The sequence below is a fragment of the Otolemur garnettii genome, unplaced genomic scaffold (assembly GCF_000181295.1).
Source record: "Otolemur garnettii isolate 467f Iridium unplaced genomic scaffold, OtoGar3 scaffold00177, whole genome shotgun sequence".
In the NCBI taxonomy this organism is placed as follows: domain Eukaryota; kingdom Metazoa; phylum Chordata; class Mammalia; order Primates; family Galagidae; genus Otolemur; species Otolemur garnettii.
In genome coordinates, this window is record NW_003852572.1 from 3,294,977 (window position 1) to 3,316,938 (window position 21,962).

The window sequence follows — 21,962 nt, forward strand, 5'->3', positions numbered from 1 at the left end:
GGAAGATGTCTATAGTCACAGCTCCTCAGCGGGCTGAGGCAAGAGGATTGATTGAACCCAAGAGCATGAGGTTGTTATGAGCTATGTTGGCACAGCACTCTACCAAAGGTGACAAAGTGAGACTCTGTCTCAAAATAAATAAATAAATAAATAAATAAAAAACATAAATTACACCATGTGTCTTCACACACCATAGTGGAATAAAATTATGAATCAATACTAACAGAAACACTTATTCCCACAAAATGTCATGGAAACTAAAACACTTTTTGCTGAGTGATCTTTGGGTCAAGGAGGAGATAGAGAAATCAAAAGATTCTTTCAACCACCTGGCAATGGGTTCAAAAGCTATCAAGATCTATGGGATACTGCAAAAACACTGTTTGGAGGGAAACTCTACCTGAAATGCCCACATCCAGAAATCAGAAGGATCATAAATTAAAACATCTAATGGAATATCTCAAGGAACTGGAAAATGACATCAAACCAATCCCAAATGCAACAGAAGAAATAACCCGGATCAGACCAGAACTAAATGAAAACAAGAACAAAAAAACCACCATATACAAGATTAATGAAGCAAAAGTTGGTTCTTTATCTAATAAGGTTTTGACCAGGATAATCAGGCATAAAAATGTAAATTTTCTAATAAGCTCAATCAAAAATGAAAAAAATGAATAAACAGATTTTACAAAAATACAAAACAGCATCACTGAATACTATAAACATCTCTATATTTATAAATTTGAAATTGTGAAGGTATTAGACAAATTCTTAAAATCACACTACTTCCCTAAAACAACTTCTGAGCTGACTAATATCAAATACTGAAATTGAAGCAACAAAAAATTTCCAACAAAAATAATCCCAGACCAGAGTTCTACTAAATCTTCAAGGAAGAACAAGAAATTATATTGCAGAAATTATTTAATACAATTGAGAAGGAAGGAAACCCCCCCAAATCATTCTATGAACAAAGGATATCACCTCATACCAAAGATAGAAAAAGACATAAAAAAAATAAAGCTATACATCACTATCTCTAATGAATATAGCGGCAAAGTTTCTCAATAAAATTTTATTTATGCCATTTTATTTTTTTCAGATAGAGTCTCAGTTTGGCACCCTCTGTACAATGCTGTGGCATCACAGCTCATAGCAACCGCAAAGTCTTGGGCTCAAGCAATCCTCTTGCTTCAGCCTCCCAAGTAGTGGAAGCAGGAACTACAGGCACCTGCCATGACACCCAGTTATTTTCAGAGATGGGGTATCACTCTTGCTCAGACTAATCTCAGACTTCTGAGCTCAAGCAATTCCCCTGCACTGACCTCCCAGAGTGCTGGTATTATAGGCATGAGCCACTGCCCATGGCCCTCTTAATAAAATTTTAGAAAATAGAATTCAGCTTTGCATGAAAAAAAAATCATCATAACTCAGTCGGCCTCATCCCAGAGATGCAAGGTTGGTTCAAATATGCAAATGTATGATCTATGTGTATATGACTTAATAACAAAAAAAAATAATAAAAATATGCAAATTTATAAATATATTTTACCACATAGATAGAAGTAAAAACAAACACCCTATGATCATTGAAATAGGTGTAGAAAACATATCTGACAAAGTTCAACATCCTTTTTATATAAGAACATTAAGAAAATTGGGATAGGTGGGACATTCCTCAAAATAGTAGAATCCAGCTATGACAAAACCACAGCCATATTAAATGAAAAAAAAAAAAAAACTTGTAAGTATTCCTGCTTGGAAATGGAACCAGACTTGGATGTCCACTCTTGCCACTACTATTCAATATAGTGCTAAAACACTATTAAACGATCCCACAGGAGAAGAACATGAAGAGTATCCAAATGGGAAGAAGAAGTCACAAACTATCACTCTTTGCTGACGATATGATTTTATACCTAGAAAACCCCAACAACTCAACCAAGGGACTCCTGGAATTGATAAACAAAGAGAGTACCATCTCAGGTTACAAAATCCATGTACACAAACCTGTTGCTTTCATAAATGCTAACAATAGTAAACCATCAAATCAAGTCAAAGACACAATGCCCTTCAAAATAGTATCAAATAAAATGAAATAGTTTGGAATACATTTAACAAAAAAGGTGGAAGATCTTTATAGGGAGAAATATGAAACACTGAGAAAAGAAATTGCAGCGGATTTAAGGAGATAGAAAAACATTTCATGTTCATGGATTGGCAGAATCAACATTGTTAAAATGTCTATACTACCCAAAGTGATTTATGGATTCAATGAAATTCCTATTAAAAATACCAATGTCATATTTTGAAGTACGGAAATAACAGTTCTACACTTTATATGGAATCAGAAAAGACCCTTGAATAGCCAGTGCAATCTCATGTAATAAGAACAAATATGGAGGCATCACTTTATCAGAATTCAGGCAATACTACAAGGCTATAATAATCAAAACATCATGGTATTATCATAAAAATAAAGATATACTTTCTCTATATATTTTTCTTTTTGTTTGTTTGTTTTTTGTTTAGCGGGCCCAGGCCAGGTTCAAACCCACCAGCCCTAGAGCTTGTGTCCAGCACCCAATCACCTACACATTCATAGGAATGGTAAAACATAACTATAGTCCGGAAAGGAGGAGGGAAGAGTAGGAAGAGGGAAAGGGAGTGGGGTGGCCAGGAGGAGGGAGGGTATCTGGGGAGACCTCACCTAATGTGCATAATGCAATGACATATTTTAAAACTATTAAGAATAGAGTATAAATGTCTTACCACAACAAGTAAGTGAGGAAATGTTTAGGTCAATCAGTTAGATATAAGTGTTCCACATTGTATATCAAATCAACATGCTGTACCACATAAATGCATTAATGTACACAGTTATGATTTAATAAAGAAAAAAGTAAAAATAAAGACCTATGGATCAGAACAGAAAAGAATCCCTATTCAATACATGGCACTAGGAGACCTGTATAGACACATGTAACAAACTGAGACAGGACCCACACTTCTTACAAAAATTAAGTCACAATAGATAAAAGATTTAAACCTAAGGCATGACACTACAAAAAATCTAGAATTGTTGGAAAAATTCTTATAGATATCAGCCTAGGGAAATTTATAAAAAAATTCCCAGTAGCAAAATTAAGTGGAACTTGATCAAGTTTACCAGTTTCTGCACAGCCAATGAAGGACATAAGCAACAAAGTAAATGAACAATCGCAGAGTTGGAAAAGACTCTTTCATGCTACACATGCAATAAAGGACTGATAATGAGCATCTACAAGGAACTCAAGTACATCAGTGAGAAGAGATCAAACAGTCTCATTAAAAGTTGGGAAAGAGATATGAACACAAACTTTTCTCACAAAGACAGACCAATTGGCCAACAAACACATGGAAAAATGCTCAGCATCCCTAATCATCAAGGAAATGCAAATCAAAACGACATTGAAAATATCACCTAGCCCTTAGGGAGAATGGCTGACATCATAAAATCCCAAAGCAGCAGATGCTGGCATACATGAGGAGAGAAAGGAATATTCATACACTCTTGGTGGGACAGCAGTCTAGTCCAACCTCTATGGAAAATATGGAGATTACTTGGAGAACCACAAGTAGATCTGCCATTTGTTCCTGCAATCCCTCTACTAGGAATTTACCCAAAGGAAAAAAAAGACACTTATAACAAAGACACTTTCACTTGAGTCTTGATAGCAGCACAATTCACAATTGCAAAGATGTGGAAACAACCCAGTGACCATCAACACATGGATGGATTAATAAAATGTGATATATATTTTATGTGTGTGTATCTAAACATCCATAATGTACATCATCCAATACTATTCAGCCACAAAAAAAGAGGGCCGAACATCTTTTGTAACAACATGGATGGAATTAGAGACTATTCTAAGTGAGGCATACAACCTACAGACACATGAAAAAATGCTCATCATCATTAATCATCAGAGAAATGCAAATCAAAACCACTTTGAGATATGATCTAACTCTAGTAAGAGTGGCTCACACAAAAAAACCCCCAAAACTACAGATGTTGGCAAGGATGAGGAGAAAAGGGAACACTTCATCGCTGCTGGTGGGAGTGCAAGCTAATACATCCCTTTTGGAAAGAAGTATGGAGAATACTCAGGGATCTAAAATTAGAACTGCCATTTGATTCTGCAGTTCTTCTACTAGGTGTATATCCAAAAGATCAAAAATCACTTTATAACAAAGATATTTGCACCAGACTGTTTATTACAGCTTAATTCATAATTGCCAAGTCATGGAAGAAGCCCAAGTGCCCATCGACCCATGAATGGATTAATAAATTGTGGAATATTTATACCATGGAATATTATTCAGCCTTAAATTGATGGAGACTTTACCTCTTTTATGTTTACATGGATGGAGCTGGAACATATCCTACTTAGTAAAGTATCTCAAGGATGGAAGAAAAAATGCCCAATGTACTCGTACTATTGTGAAACAATTTACAATCACTCACACTTTTGTATGAAGAATAGATCACAACTATGGCCAAGGATGAAGAAGGGTGGAGAGAGAAAGGGAGAGGAGGGGACAATGGGAGGGGAGGGGGGAGGTCAGATTGAGGGAGGGTGAATGGTGGGATCACACCTATGGTGCATATTGCAAGGGTACATTACATGTCGGATCTATTAAGTATAGAGTATAAATGTCCTAACATAATAATTAAGTAAACAAGATGAGGTATATATTAACCAGTGTGATGTAAGCATTCCTAATTCTATATGAAATCAGTACATTGTACCCCATAAATACATTAATGTATACATGATCTATGTGTTTATAATTTAATTAAAAAATGAGAGGTTCCCACCTAATTAAATCATGGTGATATGAACAATGTATCCAGGATCAAAGGAAAGGTTAACAACCATAACAGCACCCATCATGTGAAATTTTATCATAATTTTTATTATGATAAAAATTATCAGAATTTTTATTTCTATTTCTATATTCCGTTGTAAGCACCAAACATGCAGGGTTTTTTGTTTTTTTTTTCTTTAAACAATCTTTTCTTTTTTTCTTCAGATGGGATTTCACTTTGTTGCCAAGGCTAGAGTGTGGTGGTATGAGCATAACTGACTGCAGCCTCCAACTCTTGGCCTCAAGAGATACTCTTGCCTTAGCTTTCCAAATTGTTGGGACTGTAAGTGCACACCATCATGCCTACCTGATTTTTTGATTTTTTTTGTTGAGACAAGGTTGCTCAGCCTGGTCTCCAATTCCTAGAGTCAGTTGATCCTCCTGCCTTGGCCTCCCAAACTGCTAGGATTACAGATGTTAGCCACTGCACTTTGCCTAAACAATCATCTTAAAGATATTTTAAAAATAATTTTAACAGTGTGAAAGAGCATGTCTTATATTTATCTGTGTATTTGCTAACTTTGGTGCTGTTCATTCTTTCTGGTGTCATTTTCCTTCAATCTAAAGAGAACTTCCTTTAACATTTTTTTGTAAGACAGACCTGCAGGAAACAAGTTTCCTACATATATGTAATCCAAAAAAAAAAAGAAAAGAAAAGAATGGAAAAAATAACACCACATGTACTCAATACTGAACTGGAACTAGATCAACATGTATGTGCTCATATGAAAGCAAAACTCAAGAAAAATTAAGTAGGGGAAGGGGGAGAAAGAGATGTGCAGATTCCCACCCCATGGGTATACTGTACCCCGTGGGCACATGGCGCACTTTCTGGATGAAGGACACACCTATAACTTTGACTTAAAATGTATAAAAGCAAGCTATGAACCCAAATTGTATGTACCCTGATGATAGTCTGAGATAAAAAGTCTACTGTACCTTTCATGTCTATCAACTGCATTTGTATCTGCTTTGTTCTTTACCAAAAATTCCACCGTTTTAAGACTTTTTCCATTTATGGCAAGTAAAAGTGGTGTCAGTTGCTTCTGTGAAAAAGGGAAAACAATTTATAATTCACAAAATTACATATTCTTTACCAAAAATTCCACCATTTTAAGATTTTTTCCATTTATGGCAAGTAAAATTTGTGTTAAGTTGCTTCTGTAAAACAGGAAAAACAATTTATAATTCATAAAATTACATATTCCTCAACTCAAGTGAAAACCCCATGGTAGATTCCATGAATGTACACATGTAATGTAGAAAGCACTCCCTTCCTTCTGTGCTTTCCAGGCACTGCTCCTTCACCTTGAATCACCCCTCCTCTGTCTCACCATGTTAACTCCGGCCGTCTCTAAAGCTCACTTTACACATTTACCACTTTGAAGACTCTGCTTCTATCATGGAATTTATCGTGGTGTAGTGTAATTACTTGATTGACTCCCATAGATACCAGGAGCTCCTTGAGGGCACGGGCTATCTCTTTTATCCCTACATTCTGAAATACTAAGACACAGTAGTAAATGCTTTAAATATTTTTATTGAATTAATGATCTAAATTATACTTTCTAGAGCAGTGTTTCTTAAACTATGTCCCAAAGAATATTTATATTACCATCAGTTGAGGATTATACCCCACGAGAAAGATTCCATAATCAATGCTTGAGAAACATTACAAAACTGTGCACTATGAAGAAATTTCATCATCAAGAAATCTCTTAAACTTTGTCTGATCCCCATTTTACAGCACCTTTTTGTAACAGATGTTAGCACATGAGGAATTCTAGGAGAGATAAAGTTTTGAGAGCTTTCTAGCAAAGGAAGAGCTTTTTTCCTGGTTTCCCTAACTTGCTTGGATTTCTTCTGTCAGTGGTGTCAGGATCCTAGATCCCAAAGTCAGGCACTCCTGCTCCAAATGGATGACTAAGGAACTGGACTCTGAATTAGAAGAGCTGGGCTTGAAATAAACTTTAGTTGCCAATTATTAAATGATCTATGGATTTTCTCTTGTTATAAATGATAGTTTATTTTAGCTGTTAGAAAGCTTGAGATAAATTTTTCTTTGAAATTATAACAATAATTCCAGGGCCCTGATGTAGATCTCCTTTTTAAAATTTATTTCCAATCTGTTTTTTTTTTTATTTTAAGTAAAATAAAAGTCAGAAATAAAGATAAAATGCCTTATCAACAAAAATTCTAATACAGATCCATAGGGATTATTTTTAGCACTACATATGACTGGCATTTCTCTAAGGAGAAAGATCTAATGTTGCTTGCAATATGCATAACCTATGCAACTATAACCATAAGGGACCTAATGTGAAGATGACTATTTCTGGCATATATTAAGAAAACTAGGGCAGGTTCAGTAGCCCACACTTGTAATCCTAGCACCCTGTGACAAGCAGAGAGAAGAGGATTGCTTGAGATCAGGAGATTGAGACCAGCCCAAGCAAGAGGGAGATCCATCTTTACTAAAAATAGAAAAAAATTACTCATGCATGGTGGCACATGTCTGTAGCCACAGCTCCTGAGGAGGCTGGGGCAAGACGATTGCTTGAGCCCAGAAGTTTGAGGTTGCAATGAGCTATAATGATGCCACTATGCTCTAGAGCTGGGGGTGACAGAGTGAGACTCTCTCCCAGAAAAAGAAGAAAAAAAGAAAGGAAGGAAGGAAGACAGGAAAGAATAGAGGGAAGGAGGGAGAAAGAAGGAAGGAAGGAAGGAAAAAGGAAAGAAGGAAGGAGAGAGAGAGAATTTTCAAATTCTACAACTCAGCCCTATTAATAAGGGACTTGTATAAAATATAGACTATAAATTATAAAGAAATATAAACTGTCTTGAAACTTTCAAATCTTTGTCAAAATATACCATAAAGCACGAGTGGTAAAATGAAATGTGTATAGAGGCAAAGTGGGTGATCTGAGTGAAGTACCCAGGTATGCACAGCAGCAAAGTGGGGAACCTGTGCCTCACATAAAGGGGCGATCTCTGCACAGCACATCCAACAGTATTATGGGCTCAAGGGATAGCAGGGTTGGTTCTTAAGAGAAGCCTGAAATCTAGACTTCTGCATGAGTCTCCCAAGGTCACATGTTGGCTCACTTACGGATGCAAACTAAACCTACCTGTGAGCCACACTTAGCCCTTGCGTTTTCTTATTTGCTATGGATGTACCATGATTTCCAAACAGTCACTGTGTGTGAAGTAAGTATTTATTTCCATGTAAAATCTTTCCTTTCTTTGGTATCATATCTTTTACTAAAAGAAATCAAGCCCCAACATGTAATAAATATTGCTATTAAAACTCATAATAAACACTTCAAAATTATTCCAACAACTATTCCATTCATTGTTCCAATAATTATTCCAATGATTCATTTATAAGCTATTGGCATTGAATTTTCCCTGGTTGTTAACCAAATAGATCGTTAGTTCATACGACTGCTGAAACTACATTGTTTTTGAAATTTCTATCTGTAGTCTTTTAAATTCATGGTTTTCAATGCTTAAAACTGCCATCCTGATTATGCCAAAGCTGTATGAACTTAAGAGACGTACTAAGATAGTCCATAATGCCGCTTCAACTTAAAACTTGTTCAATATTTGCTACTTATTCCAGTTGAGATAACCCTACTTGTAATAAATATTTGTCAACCTAAGTGCCTGAATAACAAATACCCTAAAAAATGCAACCTCCACTTTTGAAAGACTGAACATAATCTAATTTCAAATCAGCCACTTTGTGGCAGTGAATGATTGGTGGTTGGAAGGAACATAGGATTATCTGTAAGCTGACAGATCTTATCAATCATATTCTTTTTAGCTTCTCAACCACAGAGGTAGAGATAGACAGATAAAAGACAGGCTAATGTCATTGGAAAGGAGAGACTTGAAGGAAGTGCCACCTATTAAACTCCAACTCCTCTAGAGTCTTCACAACAAGGTTTTTGAGATATGGGAATTCATACAGTACATTTATGTGTTCAGTGGTTATTAATCAGGGGTGTAGTAAAATCTCAAGGAAGTTTTTTATTACTGTTGTTAGAGGCAGGTCTTGCTTGTCACCCAGCCCCAGATTGAGTTCAGATTCCTAGGTTTAAGCAATCCGTCCACCTCAGCCTCCTGCTAGCTGGGACTACAAGCACACACCATCATGCCCGGCTTCAAGAAAATATTTTTAAATATCCTTGTGTCTTATGAGGTTTCATAAATCTGCACCTAGATTTATAATATATATTTATTAATCTCTCCAGATCACTATAATGCACAATTCTAGCTGAAAGCCAGTGCAGCTGACCATCACTTCAGTCTCATCTCTCATCCATATAGATGATTCCCTTTATTATTGGGGAATCTGGCCAGGAAGAAAGCAGAAAGAGTAAGAGATGGAGTTATTTACTGAATATTACATTTAATTTTCCAGAAAGGCAGAGAGCACGTATTAGCAAACTCAAAATGCAATCTGATTTTCCTTTTAATAAGCTCCTTATCTTTCATCTTCCTACCCAGACATTTCAGATTTGAAAGCAGTGTCCAGACTTATGTGAGCAGCCATTTCTGCCAGGAGAGGAGGAGTCGGCAATTATCTCTTCTTCCCTCTTGCTTCCTACTTGATCTCCACTGACTCGCTGCCAATCTAGGTTCATCAGAGTCCTCTTACAACTGATCTCTAGGCAAGTTTAGTTCTCACTAACTCTCTCTCCCAAATATAGAATGATCATTCCCTAAACTGAAGAGAACATGGTTTAAATGTATAAGGTGGAAAAACAATAGAAGGAAAAAATAATACAGACAATAAATGACATCTTGGTATTTTCCCTCGATTGCCTAATTTCCAAACAACCTGCATATTTATAATCACTTTACTTTTTCTTTCCATTTTTCCCTCTTAAGCCTTGACACTGAATGATAAGTCTCTTTCTCACCGAGATTTATGTTTTAGGGATTTGTGAACAATATTTTCAATTATTGTATTGATAGAATAAGTTTGTTTTGGAAAAGTTTTAAGACAAAGCCTATTGCTCTGTAGAGCAAATTTTGCTTTCTTGTGGTGTTTTACACGAATTAAGAAAAATCTTAGATGGGAAAAACATTCAAAAAGGAAAAAGTTTTAAATTTAACAATTTAGTTTACCATAAATCCATATAACAAAGCTGTATCCCCTACTGCTTCTTTAAAAGCATCAATAGTTAAAGTTAAATGATAGGCAATTATTTCAAAATGCAGAATGTACCAAAAATGTATACACACATTAGGTAAAAATTGAAAAAGGAAAAAATTGTATTAAAATTCTAATACTCAATGTACACACACATACTGATAACATTTTTTATCTTATACAGGGTGGCCAGAAAGTTCGTGTGCAATTTAAAATAGTGGCACAGGAGCTTTATGGGCACCTGTATTTTGTATTGTGTCTCTTGTAATTCCAGAAGTCAAATATGAATTGAGCATTACAATTTTAATATAGCATATTCCTTTCTTAAAATACTTACCCATTTTTGGGATACCTTCTGTATTTTCATTCATGGAATGCCTGAACTTCCAATTATGGAAAACTCAGGCTTACATATGACAACATTAAAACAAATGCCTTTACGTACCAACATGTTTTGAAAATAAAGGAGTTTGAGCTATACCTTGTTTTTGGCTTCGATATTCGCACCACATGAAAGCAGTTTTGTGATTAAAACCATATTCCCATTGTACACAGCATAGTGGAGAGCAGTGTTGCCGTAGTCATCCGTTACATTTGGATCTGCTCCATACTCTAGCAGATTAAACGCACATTCCGTTTCCTGGTATTGTACAGCCTGTCAGTATTAGACCAAGAAAGAGACGGCAGTTGTTAGGCATTCCAAGTAAGCATTCCACAGGTTCCACCAAGTCATTATATTTAAAGGAGATAACTTCAACTTTATTCTATGTATTCTATGCATTTAAGTCAAATCCAGCTCATGCTGAACTAGTTGGCTACTATATACCTTCATCAAAGGCGTCCTGCCTTCATTATCACCCACATCAACCTCACATTTTCTGCTCAGCAGGAGCCTCACCACTTTTATATGGCCCTTGGCACAGGCCAAATGCAGAGCAGTCCTGTGGAAGGAAGAGGATTTTTGAGAAAATTGTGGTGTACAATCTCAAAACATACACTTATTTAATTGTACATATGAAATGATAAGTTATTCCTCTGCTTTTGAAACATGTTTCATTCTCTTGTAAAGAAAGTACAATATTTATTAGCACGTATCACCCTTCACATTAATGAAATAATAGCCTATTTGAATAGAGTGCAGTTGGCCTTGAATTCTATTCAACTTGGGTTTGGATCCTACTGTAAGCTCTGTGCCTTAATTGCTATTGCTTATACTTTCGCTGCCTCAATTTCCTTATCAATAAAATAGGCATAAAAGTAGTAGCTTTCTCACAGGTCACCACTCTGATGCTTAAACGAGAATCTAAGCAAAGTATTCCTAACACACATAACAGATCAATAATATTAGATATCATAATTATTACTTACTACTATGTAAGAGAGACAACGTTTAAATCAAGTAAAATGATACAATTATACCCACTTTTGGTATGTTTGAATAATCAGAGATAGCATTGTATGTCAATAATTCTCAGATGCTGTTTTTCTCACATTTTAACATGTCTGATATTGGAATGCCACTTGTAATTCACAACTTATTACAACTATAATTGGCAGCACTTAAAAAATATCTCTTATCTATACTTAAGATAATGGGGCATCACAAAATCCACTGTGCCTTCCATTCAGTGAAACATGGTATGTAAAATAGGTCTATGGCAGTTCTAGTCATATGACTGGCATTTAGGTGAACTTTTGTTCTTAAAAGTACTATGAGGAAAGAGGGAGAAAATAATAAAAAATTTTAAAAACAAAGTAGTTCTTACTTTAAGCCAAAAGAAACTCATGATTCAAATGAAGAAGTGTGGCTCATCTATCTATTCAATATTTTGATTTACCAAATGTAAGCAAATCAAATATTTTAAATGATTATCATTAGTATTTGACTACTATATACTTTCAAAGGGGAGTTCAAGATGATCTTTAACAATTTTCTAGCTGCAGACATATTTTAGTCTGACAAGAGGGAGCAAAAGTTTCATTTGAGATTAACTCCTAATATTCCATTTATAAATCTCTGAATTTTCTCAGGCTGGGCAAGGAAACATGAACTTTGTAAGGATGAAAGGATTGCTAAGAAATGTAAAATATGTCTGCTGTATATTAGGTATTCAGGGTAGCTCAATGTCAAGCTCAATGTGTAAACAGTTTGAAATGGACAGAGACCATAGTCCATATAGTCAGCAAGTTCAATATTCTTCAAGAAAACACATACAGAAAAGCAATACTTTTACAATGGCAAAAATCATTGATATTTGCTATTTTTATTTTAATATGGACACAGTGAATGAAAATTAAATGATTAATCTATAAAAACACATCATAAGAAGTCTATAAAATAAAAACACATATGAAGTAAAATGTAGAAGCTCAGATAAAAGATTCCCTTTACTCTTGAAGAGGCTAAAAGTTGAAAGAAGATACCAATCCACAATAAAGATAATAGTGGCCAGGCACAGCAGCTCACGCCTGTGAGCCTAGCACTCTGGGAGGTGAAGGAAGGTGGATTGCCTCATCTTATGAATTTCAGGTCAGCCTGAGCAAGAGAGACCCCATCTCTAAAAACAGTCAGGGTGCTGAGGTGGGCTCCTGTAGTCCCAGCTACTTGGGAGGCGAAGGCAAGAGAATTGCTTGAGCCCATGAGTTTGAGGTTGCTGTGAGCCATGATACTATAGCACTCTACCAAGAATGACAAAGTGAAACTTCGTCTCAAAAAAAGCAAAATAAAAATATTTACAGAATAAAAATTTATTTTCATCTCTACAAAGATTCAATTCTTCCTCTTCCAAAGGATTATTTCATTAGAAATAAACTTTCATTCAAGCACTCATACACACCCATTGGAGAAATCACAGATAAAAAATAGAAAAAATTTCCCATATAATGCCAATACCTGAAGAACAGATTTAATCACATTTTGGGAATATTTGTAGCTAACATGAGGCCATAGACTTTTTGTGTATATGCATAATCGTACTGATTTTTATTCTCACTTGAGATGCCAATTACGTCTTTGCATATAACACACTTCTGTAAGTAATCCCACCTTTAGCAGTCGCATATTACTCTATCCTATGAATACACTGACATTTATTTCTCAAATCTGTTGTATGGGTATTTCTTTATAGATTGCTGTTTTAAGCAATGCTGAGAAAAATAAATTGCATATATCTCCAATTATCTTCTAAAGACACGTTTGTGTCATGGAATTCATAGGTAAAAAGCATGCACAGTTTTAAAATGTGGTGTTTATCCCCAAGCTTTTTATGTGGAAAGTCATCAACAACTTAAATTTTTAGCAGCACTATATGAACCATTGCTGTGAATTCTGACAAACTTTTTATGTGTATAAAAACAGTATTTCATTCTTCTTTTCATTTAAATTCCCTCTCTTACCAAGAACACTAAATATATTTTTCCTATGGACACAGGTCACTTGTAGGTGTTCAAAAAGTTACTTTGCCTAATTTTAAATCTGACGTTAGTATTTGTCTCAGTTTGAAAGAATTCCCTGTACAATGAAGACACACTTTTCATCTTTACACACATTTATAAATATTTCATAATTATGTTCTCTTTACTTTGCGGATTTTAATTTTAATTTTGCTAAATCAACCTGCAGAACACTTGCTTGTGAGGTCATTCTCAGGAAGGTTTTTGTCACCATTAAAATGTGCCTATATAAATAGGCATTTATGTGTACTTCTAGTATAGTTCTCATTTGCTATACTTAAATTTTTTAATCTGTATTCAGTTAGGACCTCATTTGATGAAATAAAAATCTAGCTAGTTTTCTACAAAGCATAATAGTTCATCTTTTCTAGCTATATAAAGTGTACCCGTTATTCTAAATTCTTACATATATTTGAGCGTCTGGATTTTCTATTCTATTCCATTCATATATATTTTATTCAGCTATTAGTAAATGATTAATTTATAAAAATTAATGCTACATATTGATATTTAGGAGGGAAAATTTTTCAGCCCATCAAATATATTTTCTTTCTTTTTTATACATTAATGACTTTGTGCTGATTTAATATACAACTTGGAATGCTTATATCAAACTAGTTAATATACCCTTCACCTCATTTACTTAATTATTGTGTTAAGACATTTATACTCTATACTTAATAGAATTCACCCTTCTAGTAAGAAATACTATGTGTAACATTAAAATTTGAAAACTGTACATTTTTATTTGGTTTATGTAAAATCAATAAACATAGGAAGAGTTAACATTTTTGAGAAAAATAGTTAACCCAATTCTGGCTCTGAGGTTCTCATGCAAGAGCCAGAGCCAGAGGCTCTGCCCCTGTGACTCCAGAGCTCTTGCCATGTCCAGGACATCACTCCTGAGATTCCAATACAGCACTTAAACCCCAGTATCCCACCCCTGAGTCTCCTCCACTACAACTCATCTCTCACAACTTCCCCAAGGTGTATCACCTCACCAGGGAAAAATAGACCTCAGCTAGCAATACACCAGGATCCAGTCTGAGCAAATACCCACATTCTGGGATCCCATAACCATTGCCTAAATAGCCTGACCTAGGTGAGACTGTGAACTCTGTGGGCAGACCCTAGGCAGCACCATCCCTGTAATGCTATCCTCCATGGAGAATATCTCACAATACTAAGAACTATAGACAAGATGATTCATAGCCAAATTATATCAGACCTACCAAGAGGAGCTATCACCCAAATTGCAGAAATTATTCCATAACATGAACAACAAGGGACTCCTCACCAGCTCTTTCTATGAAGCCAATCACCTTGATATTAAAGCTAGGAAAGGACATAACCAAAGAAGAAAAGTAAAAAGGAAAATAAATTAATGAATAATTTAAAAAGAAGAAAACTAAAAGCCAATATCCCTTATGCATATAGATGGAAATGCCTTCAATAAATTACTATCACACTGAATTCAACAGTACATCAAGATATAACTCACCATGTCCAAGTGGGCTTTATCCCAGGGATGCAAGGATGGTCCAACATATGTAAATAAATGAATCTGATTCACCATAGAAAGGATAGCAAAATAAGATCATTTAATCATCTCAACAGACACAGACAAATCATTAGGCAAAATACAGCACCGTTTCATGATAAAACAAACCTCAAAAAACCAGGCCTGAAAGGAAAGCTCAAATCTCAAAACAGAAGTCATACATGTCAAACTCATAACCAACATCATACTGACTGGGGACAAGTTGAAAACACTCCCTATGATCTGGAACAAGACCAGAGTTCCCACTATCACCACTTATATTCAACATAGTTCTGGAAGTCCTGGACAGAGCAATCAGGCAAGAGACAGAAATAAAAGGAATCCACACTGAAAAAGAGGAGGTCAAACTATCACTTTTCCCTAATTATATAATATAATCTCATATCCAAAAGAAATCCCCAAAACTTCACCAAGAGAATGTTGGAATTGATGAATTTGGAAAAGTCTCAGGTGATAAAATTAATGTATACAAATAAGGAGCGCTCAAGCTGAGAGTCACATCAAAAACCATTCACAAAAGCTATAAAAAACAATAAAGTCCTGGGTGGCCCCTGTGACTCAAAGGAGTAGGGCGCTGGCCTCATATGCTGGAGGTGGCGGGTTCAAACCCAGCTCCAGCCAAAAACTGCAAAAAAAAAAAAAAAAAAAAAGGTATTTAGGAATATACTTATCTTAAGTGGCAAAAGATGATGTCTATAAAAATAATGAGGAAACACTGAGGAAAGAAACCACAGGTAACACAGACAAATGGAAACTCTATTGTACTTATAGAATCATGCCGTAGAATATATAACATATACATATATATACCATGCAGTAGAATCAACATTGTCAAAATGTCCAATCCTATCAATATACCAAAGTCATATTTCACAGATCTAGAAAAAAATAATTCTATACTTTGCTTGAAGCCAAAATGAGCCCAAGTAGCCAAAGCAATCTTAATGAAAAAATAAAAAATCTGGAGGCATCACACTACCAGACTTCAAACTATACCACAATGGGATGGATAGTCACCAAAACAGCGGCATAGACCAACAGAACAGAACACAATGTAGTACAACCTACCTACAACTAACCATTCTTCAACAAAGCAGACTGCATACACTAGGGAAAGAAGCCCTATCCAAAAAATGATGCTGGGAAAATTGGATAGCCACATGCAAGAAATGAACCTTGACCCCATCTCTTACCATGCACAAAAATTAATTTAAGATGGATAGAAGACTTAAATGTGTGGCATGAAACCATAAGAATTCTAAAAGAAAATGTAGAAAAAAATCTATTTTAAATATTGGTCTAGGGAAATAATTTATGACTAAGACCCCAAAGATAATAATGGCAAAATAAAAAGAACCAAAACCAAAAATAAAGAGGACTTAATTAAAGTGGTTTTTGTATGGCACTCAAAAACATGCAAACACAATAATGAACACCACTCAACAAGACACTGCCACAATAGACGTGAACAACAGACACTGATACACCAGGTTATGAAACCTTGCCGAGTTGTTTGGACAGTGCTACCAATGTAGGTACATAGTAGCAAGTTTGTAAACTTAATTGTCAGACTTGTACAATGACAGCTCTGAAGGTCATTCTAGTAAAAGAGTCCCAAAATTGCTCTGACGGGTAAACTAGGTACTGATGTCAGTGCCCAGCCTCCTAAAAGGAGTATTTGGAAGTTAAATATAGTGATATTCAGAAATGAGATATCTAGCACTTTTTCTAGGGTGAGTTCACAAACTTAGTTGTCAGATCTCACATACAAAGGGTGCTTGAAACTGTTTACACATTTTAAGAAAGGAAAAAAAACTGTACTAAGATTGCTAAACTCAGTATGTACCCATAACAAAAGATGAATACCAATCCCATTTGAGGACCTCTTATAGTTGCAGAAGTCAATGTGACTTGAATGTTACAATTTTAATACAGATTCTTCCTTTCTTAAAATGTGTATACATTTTTTGCACCCTCTGTATACACTATGGCAACTACTCAACCCTAAAAAGAAGGGAAATAATGTCCTTTACAGCATCTTGGATGGAATTTGAGACTAGCATCTTAGGTGAACTATTTCAGGGAGGGAAAAACAAACAACACCTAGTCTTACTTAAAGAGGGAGCTAAACAGGGGGGTATATGTGGTCATAAAGAGGTGTAATGGACGCTGCAATCAAAGAACGTGGTGGGGGTGATAGAAAAAGGTCTACCTACAGGTACAACATACACATCTGGCGACAGGTACACTGAAAGTCCTGTCTTCAGCATTATACAATCCATCCACGTAACAGAAAACACTTCTACTCCTAGAGCTATTTAAAAAAAAAAAAAAGAAGAAATGCTGTATACATTTAATTCTGTTATGTAAATCACTTGAAAATTGTCACCAAAGTGCTCTGTAAGAGGAATCCTAAGTGGATGGAAAGCCAGCTAGATATGTGCGTGGCTGCTCAGAGGTGGCCTGGGGGCTCCTCGCCAACATTTCCACTGCCAGGTGCTGGGGGCCTGTGGAGGGAAGAAAGCCGGGCGCCCTTGGTGACAGGAGGTTGAGGCTCCCCTGGCCTGCCCAGGCAGTGGCTCCTCTGGCACAGCTCCCAGCCCGCCCCACCTCTGGGCACAGTCCCATCACCTTCTGTTACTGTCTCTGTCGTTCACGCGGCTTTTCCCGAGGAGGAGGAGCTGCTGGACTTTGTCCACTTGACCTCGGCTGGCAGCTTTGTGGATCTTGCCCAGATCTCTGGTTCGGATGTGGTACCTGGGCTCCGTGAAGGTCTCATCAATGCTGCCAGTGTCACAGGCGACGGTGCCCCTGATCTTCTGTAGTCTGGTGACAAAGCCTGGAGGCGGCTGCCCCTGCTTACTCCCGAGGCCGAAGATCTTCTTCATGGCCGGGGTCTAGGTGCTCACACACACCTCAACTCCCGCCCCCGGGCTTCAACCTCCCACCTCCCGGCTTTGCCTTCCTCTCCCCTCCCCCAGGCTTCACCCTTCCTCCCAGAGACCAATTCAAGAAGTCAACTCGCTTTGTCTGCAATTGCCAACACCGACACTCCCGCGCTCCAAAGTCCGCAACAGGAACTGGCTGAGCAAACCCGTTGGGTTCCAGTGCACGGGCCCCAGATGACGTCCCCGCCCTTGCACCCAACAGCCGCCGCGCTTCCAGCCTCTCCCAGCGCTGCGCGTGTGGGTGGGCGCTGTCCAGCTCTCCTGGGTGCCCGCACGCGTCCGGCCTGCTCAAGCGCCTCCTGTTCGCAACCGCTACTCTTTGCCGCCTCGCAGCTGGCAGACAGAGCCCCGAGGTTTGTCTCCGACGCACCCTTCTCCAACTGTGTGCACTGACTGGATTTAAACAGGGCCAGGGCTGAGGACCAGCCGAGCTTCCCTACCCGGACCTGCCCACTTAGCCTCGTGTCATCACCTGCACACATCTGCACCTTTTCCTGCTTGATGCTGATGTGAATTTCATCGCCTACTTCAAAGGCACGGCCACGCCCCCTTCCCTCTGCTTTCAGGGCAATCATGGAGCAGCCCCCAACCCCCGCCACCATTGGACCAAGGCAGCGGCTGTCTTGCCCCCAGGAGCTCAGCTAATGAGGCCAGGTGATTCCTGGACTGCGGGAGCCAGTACTGGGTTACGTCCTCCAGGGCCGGAGGCCTTGGGCAAACAGTGCCCTGGGCAGTCATGCCCCTCAACCCCCTGACCTGCAGTTCCTGGTCACCTTCTCCACCTGAGACTCAACCACAGCAGGCACTGGGTGAGCTCCTTCTTCTTGCCCTGAGTGGGGGAGCGCGACTTCCTGTGCTGTGAGCCGCAGGTAGTGGGCTAGTACATGCAGGACACTACCTGCGACACCCCATCCGCCAACAATTTCTGCCAGAGGAGCCAGGTGTCTGGACCACCTCACAGTGTAGCCTCTGTGCACTGCCTTGGAGGTGAGTGCCATTGCCTCTTGTCCATGGGGTCCTGGCGCTGCAGCTTTTCAGCCCTCAGTAGCTCTGAGCCACGCGCCCAGCATCCGGGTCTGCTCCTCTGGCAGTCCTTGTGCCTCTGGAGCACTCCCTGGTGCCTGCACCGCACCCAGCCACCCACCCTCTTGCGCTAGCTCTGACCGGTCTGGACTGCTGGAGGTGCTGCCCATGCTGCCAGCCAGGACCATCTGTTCCCCCCAGGGCCGCCTCCGCTGGCCTTCAGTTCAGCTGCAGGTTCAACAGGGAAATGCTCACAACTGCGGGAGCCTGTGGGAGGCTGTGTCCAGCGCCAAGGTCCACAGCCATGGAGGCGGGATGGGGAACCTCAGAGCTGATGAAGGCAGAGAAGGGCATGTGCCCTGGGGGCTGGGGCCAGCGGATGCTGTTCCTGGAGCCATCCAGGGCAGCCAGTGCAGCACCGCTCCGGAGTGAGGAGTACTCCGCTCCTCGCTCTGGTCTTCTGGCACTATGGGCCCAGGAGCTTCTGCCTGCCTCTGCTAGGGCTGGCCATGTATTCCCACCCGCACTTGGTGTGGCGGCTCCTGGGCTTTGCACCGGTCAAGGCTTCTACTCTGGCTTCCCAGCGGCTGCCTCTGCCTCTCCTGGTACAGTCTGCGGTGACTGCTGGGGCGTTGCCCTCTGTGGAGGGTCCGTCCATTGCAGACACTGATACCAGCCGCAGAAGTAAATCCTGCAAGGCAGCGGGCCCTGTCCACAGCACGTGGTTTGGAGTGCCTGGATCTACACAGGCCAGTTAAAGCCAGGCTTGGTGGGAGATGTCCCCAAAGACCCCACTGAGCAAAGGCCCCATGAGCCTCTACTGTCTGAGAGGTCTGAGGAGGAAGATGGGTCTCAGGTGTCCGCAGAGCACCCCTGAAATGGGCTCAATCCCCAAGGGCCACTCCTGGGTCAGGCAGGGAAGCCTGAATGCCACACAGTTCTGTTCTCCAGAGGCACAGGTTCCCAGGCTGGTTCGTGGCCTGAGGCTCTACAGCTGTGTCTGGGGCACTCTCTGAGGTGGGGGATGTGGGGAAGAGGCCTCAGCTGCAGGGGCTGGTGGAGGAAAAGGGGTGTAGCCCCCACAGGGAGGCTGGAGGCAGAGGGGGCCCACGAGTGAGCAGAGCAGCAGGCCTTTGGGGCCCGGAAGCCCCTCATGTCATGGTTGCCCTGAGGGCCTCCACCTGCCTACCCCCCACCCTCACCTTCCCTATCTCTGCTCTCCCCACCTGTCCGCACAGTGGCTGGGAGAAGCCAGCTTTCCCAAGGCACCTTGTGTTAGAAGCTCTGAGGCCTCCCCAAGCTTACTTTTAGCAGCAGATTCTCTTCCCAAAGGCCCCCTACCCTTCTGGCGGTGTTGGTGTGGTGGTAGCTGGCAGAGGAACCAGAGGGTTGGTGGAGGCAGCAGGAGGCTCCACTAGCCACAGGGGCCTGTGAATAAAGGAGGTTGTAGCCATTCATTTGTTACCAAGTCCTGGCCAAATGTAACTACAGAGGACCCAAGTGACTATCTATACCCTGGACAAAGAACCCAGGCAGAAAGAGAGAGTTTTCTTCCCTCTTGGGTTTTTCTCTCTGCCAAGAGCGTTGGTGATTTTTTCCCTCTGTATTCTTTTCTATAAAATAAATCCTGTCTTACCACTGATCTGTGTTTCAGTGGATTTATTCTTCAAATCACTGAGACCAGGAACATACTGAATTAGAAATTCTAGTATCAACATGGCCTGAAAGTCCAGGGAGAGGTCAGGTGCTGCCCTGTGTATCAGGGATGCTGCCAGGCCTTCCCTGGAAGCGGCAGAGGGCATGGACAGAAGGCACTGGGGTAGCCCACACAGCATCTGCCTAGAGCCTGAGGGCAGCTGCAGCAGGTACTGGGAAGGCCTGTGAGGGCCACTGTCCCTCAGCGCCTGGACTCTGCCTCATGACCCCCACAGGCGAGCTCCTGTTCCTGTCGGCTGGGGCTGTTAGCTGGCTAAGGATCACCCCTTCTCTTGGTTGTGCCCATACTGGCCACAGTCTTGGGAGGCCAGGAGGTGAGGCAGGTTCTTGGAGCCACACCCTCCAGGGAAGGCTAAGGGAAAGACCCAAGAGGCCACTGAGGCTAGGAGAGCTGCTGCCCACACAGGAGGTGAGAGGAGGAGATATGGCCAAGCAACCTGTTAACCTGGGGCCTGGAGTGGGGCCAGAGTTAAGGAATGAGCTGGGTCATCAGGCACAACACCCCTGATCCTCCTGGGCCCACGGCCCTGTCTACCTCAGTGGAGTCTGAAACCCCTGTGGGAGTCCTGCTGTTGGGACCTAAATCACCACTGAGAGACCACCATACACACATGTAAAAACAAAGAAGTGCTTTTATTTAAATGCAAGCATATGCCTGGGTCACTCCACCCTATAGCGTACCGGCAGGGGTGGGGTGATGACCCCTAAGTGAAGTGAGTGGAGGTTTTTTAAGCGTATAGAGGAATTCCATTGGGTGTTTTGTTGGGAGGGGTTGCTATTGGCTGAGGTGTTATGGTTAGGTACTTTCTAAAGGGGGGGGGGTGTGCTTGTCTGTTTCTGATAGATTGGCTCCCGCTGAGCTGATTGACCTTGCCCAAAAGTGTGGAGGAGGGAAGCTGGTTCCCTTCAGACTAGTTGCCTAGGAAGAGAGCCAGTTCTCTTCAGACTGGCTGCCCAGAAGTGCGGAGGAGGGAGCCAGTCTCCTTCTGATAGACTTGTCCACCTGGGCGACCTTGCCCAGGAGGAGAGTGGGAAGCTAGTTCCAAGATGGAGTTACATTAACCTTTTCATTCCCAGATGGAGTTACATTAACCTCTTTACTGTCTCCTGAGATCCTGTCCTTCGGGGGATGTGCACATCTGAATTTTGAAATAGCATCAAGTGTAGTATTGGTTTTTGCACA

General features: G+C 40.1%; 1 protein-coding gene across 1 annotated transcript in view; it reads right to left on the minus strand.

Annotated features, from left to right (window-relative positions):
• LOC105886342 (putative ankyrin repeat domain-containing protein 19) overlaps nucleotides 1-18,041 on the minus strand; it is a 20,354-nt gene extending 2,313 nt beyond the window's left edge. Inside the window, exons 1-4 of the mRNA XM_012811833.1 lie at nucleotides 17,850-18,041; nucleotides 10,905-11,019; nucleotides 10,560-10,733; nucleotides 5,857-5,963 (exon numbers count right to left, since the gene is read on the minus strand). Of these exons, the coding sequence (XP_012667287.1) occupies nucleotides 5,857-5,963; nucleotides 10,560-10,733; nucleotides 10,905-11,019; nucleotides 17,850-17,980 (527 nt within the window). The 5' untranslated portion in view covers nucleotides 17,981-18,041. The remainder of the gene's footprint in view (nucleotides 1-5,856; nucleotides 5,964-10,559; nucleotides 10,734-10,904; nucleotides 11,020-17,849) is intronic.
• Between the last annotated feature and the right edge of the window lie 3,921 nt (nucleotides 18,042-21,962).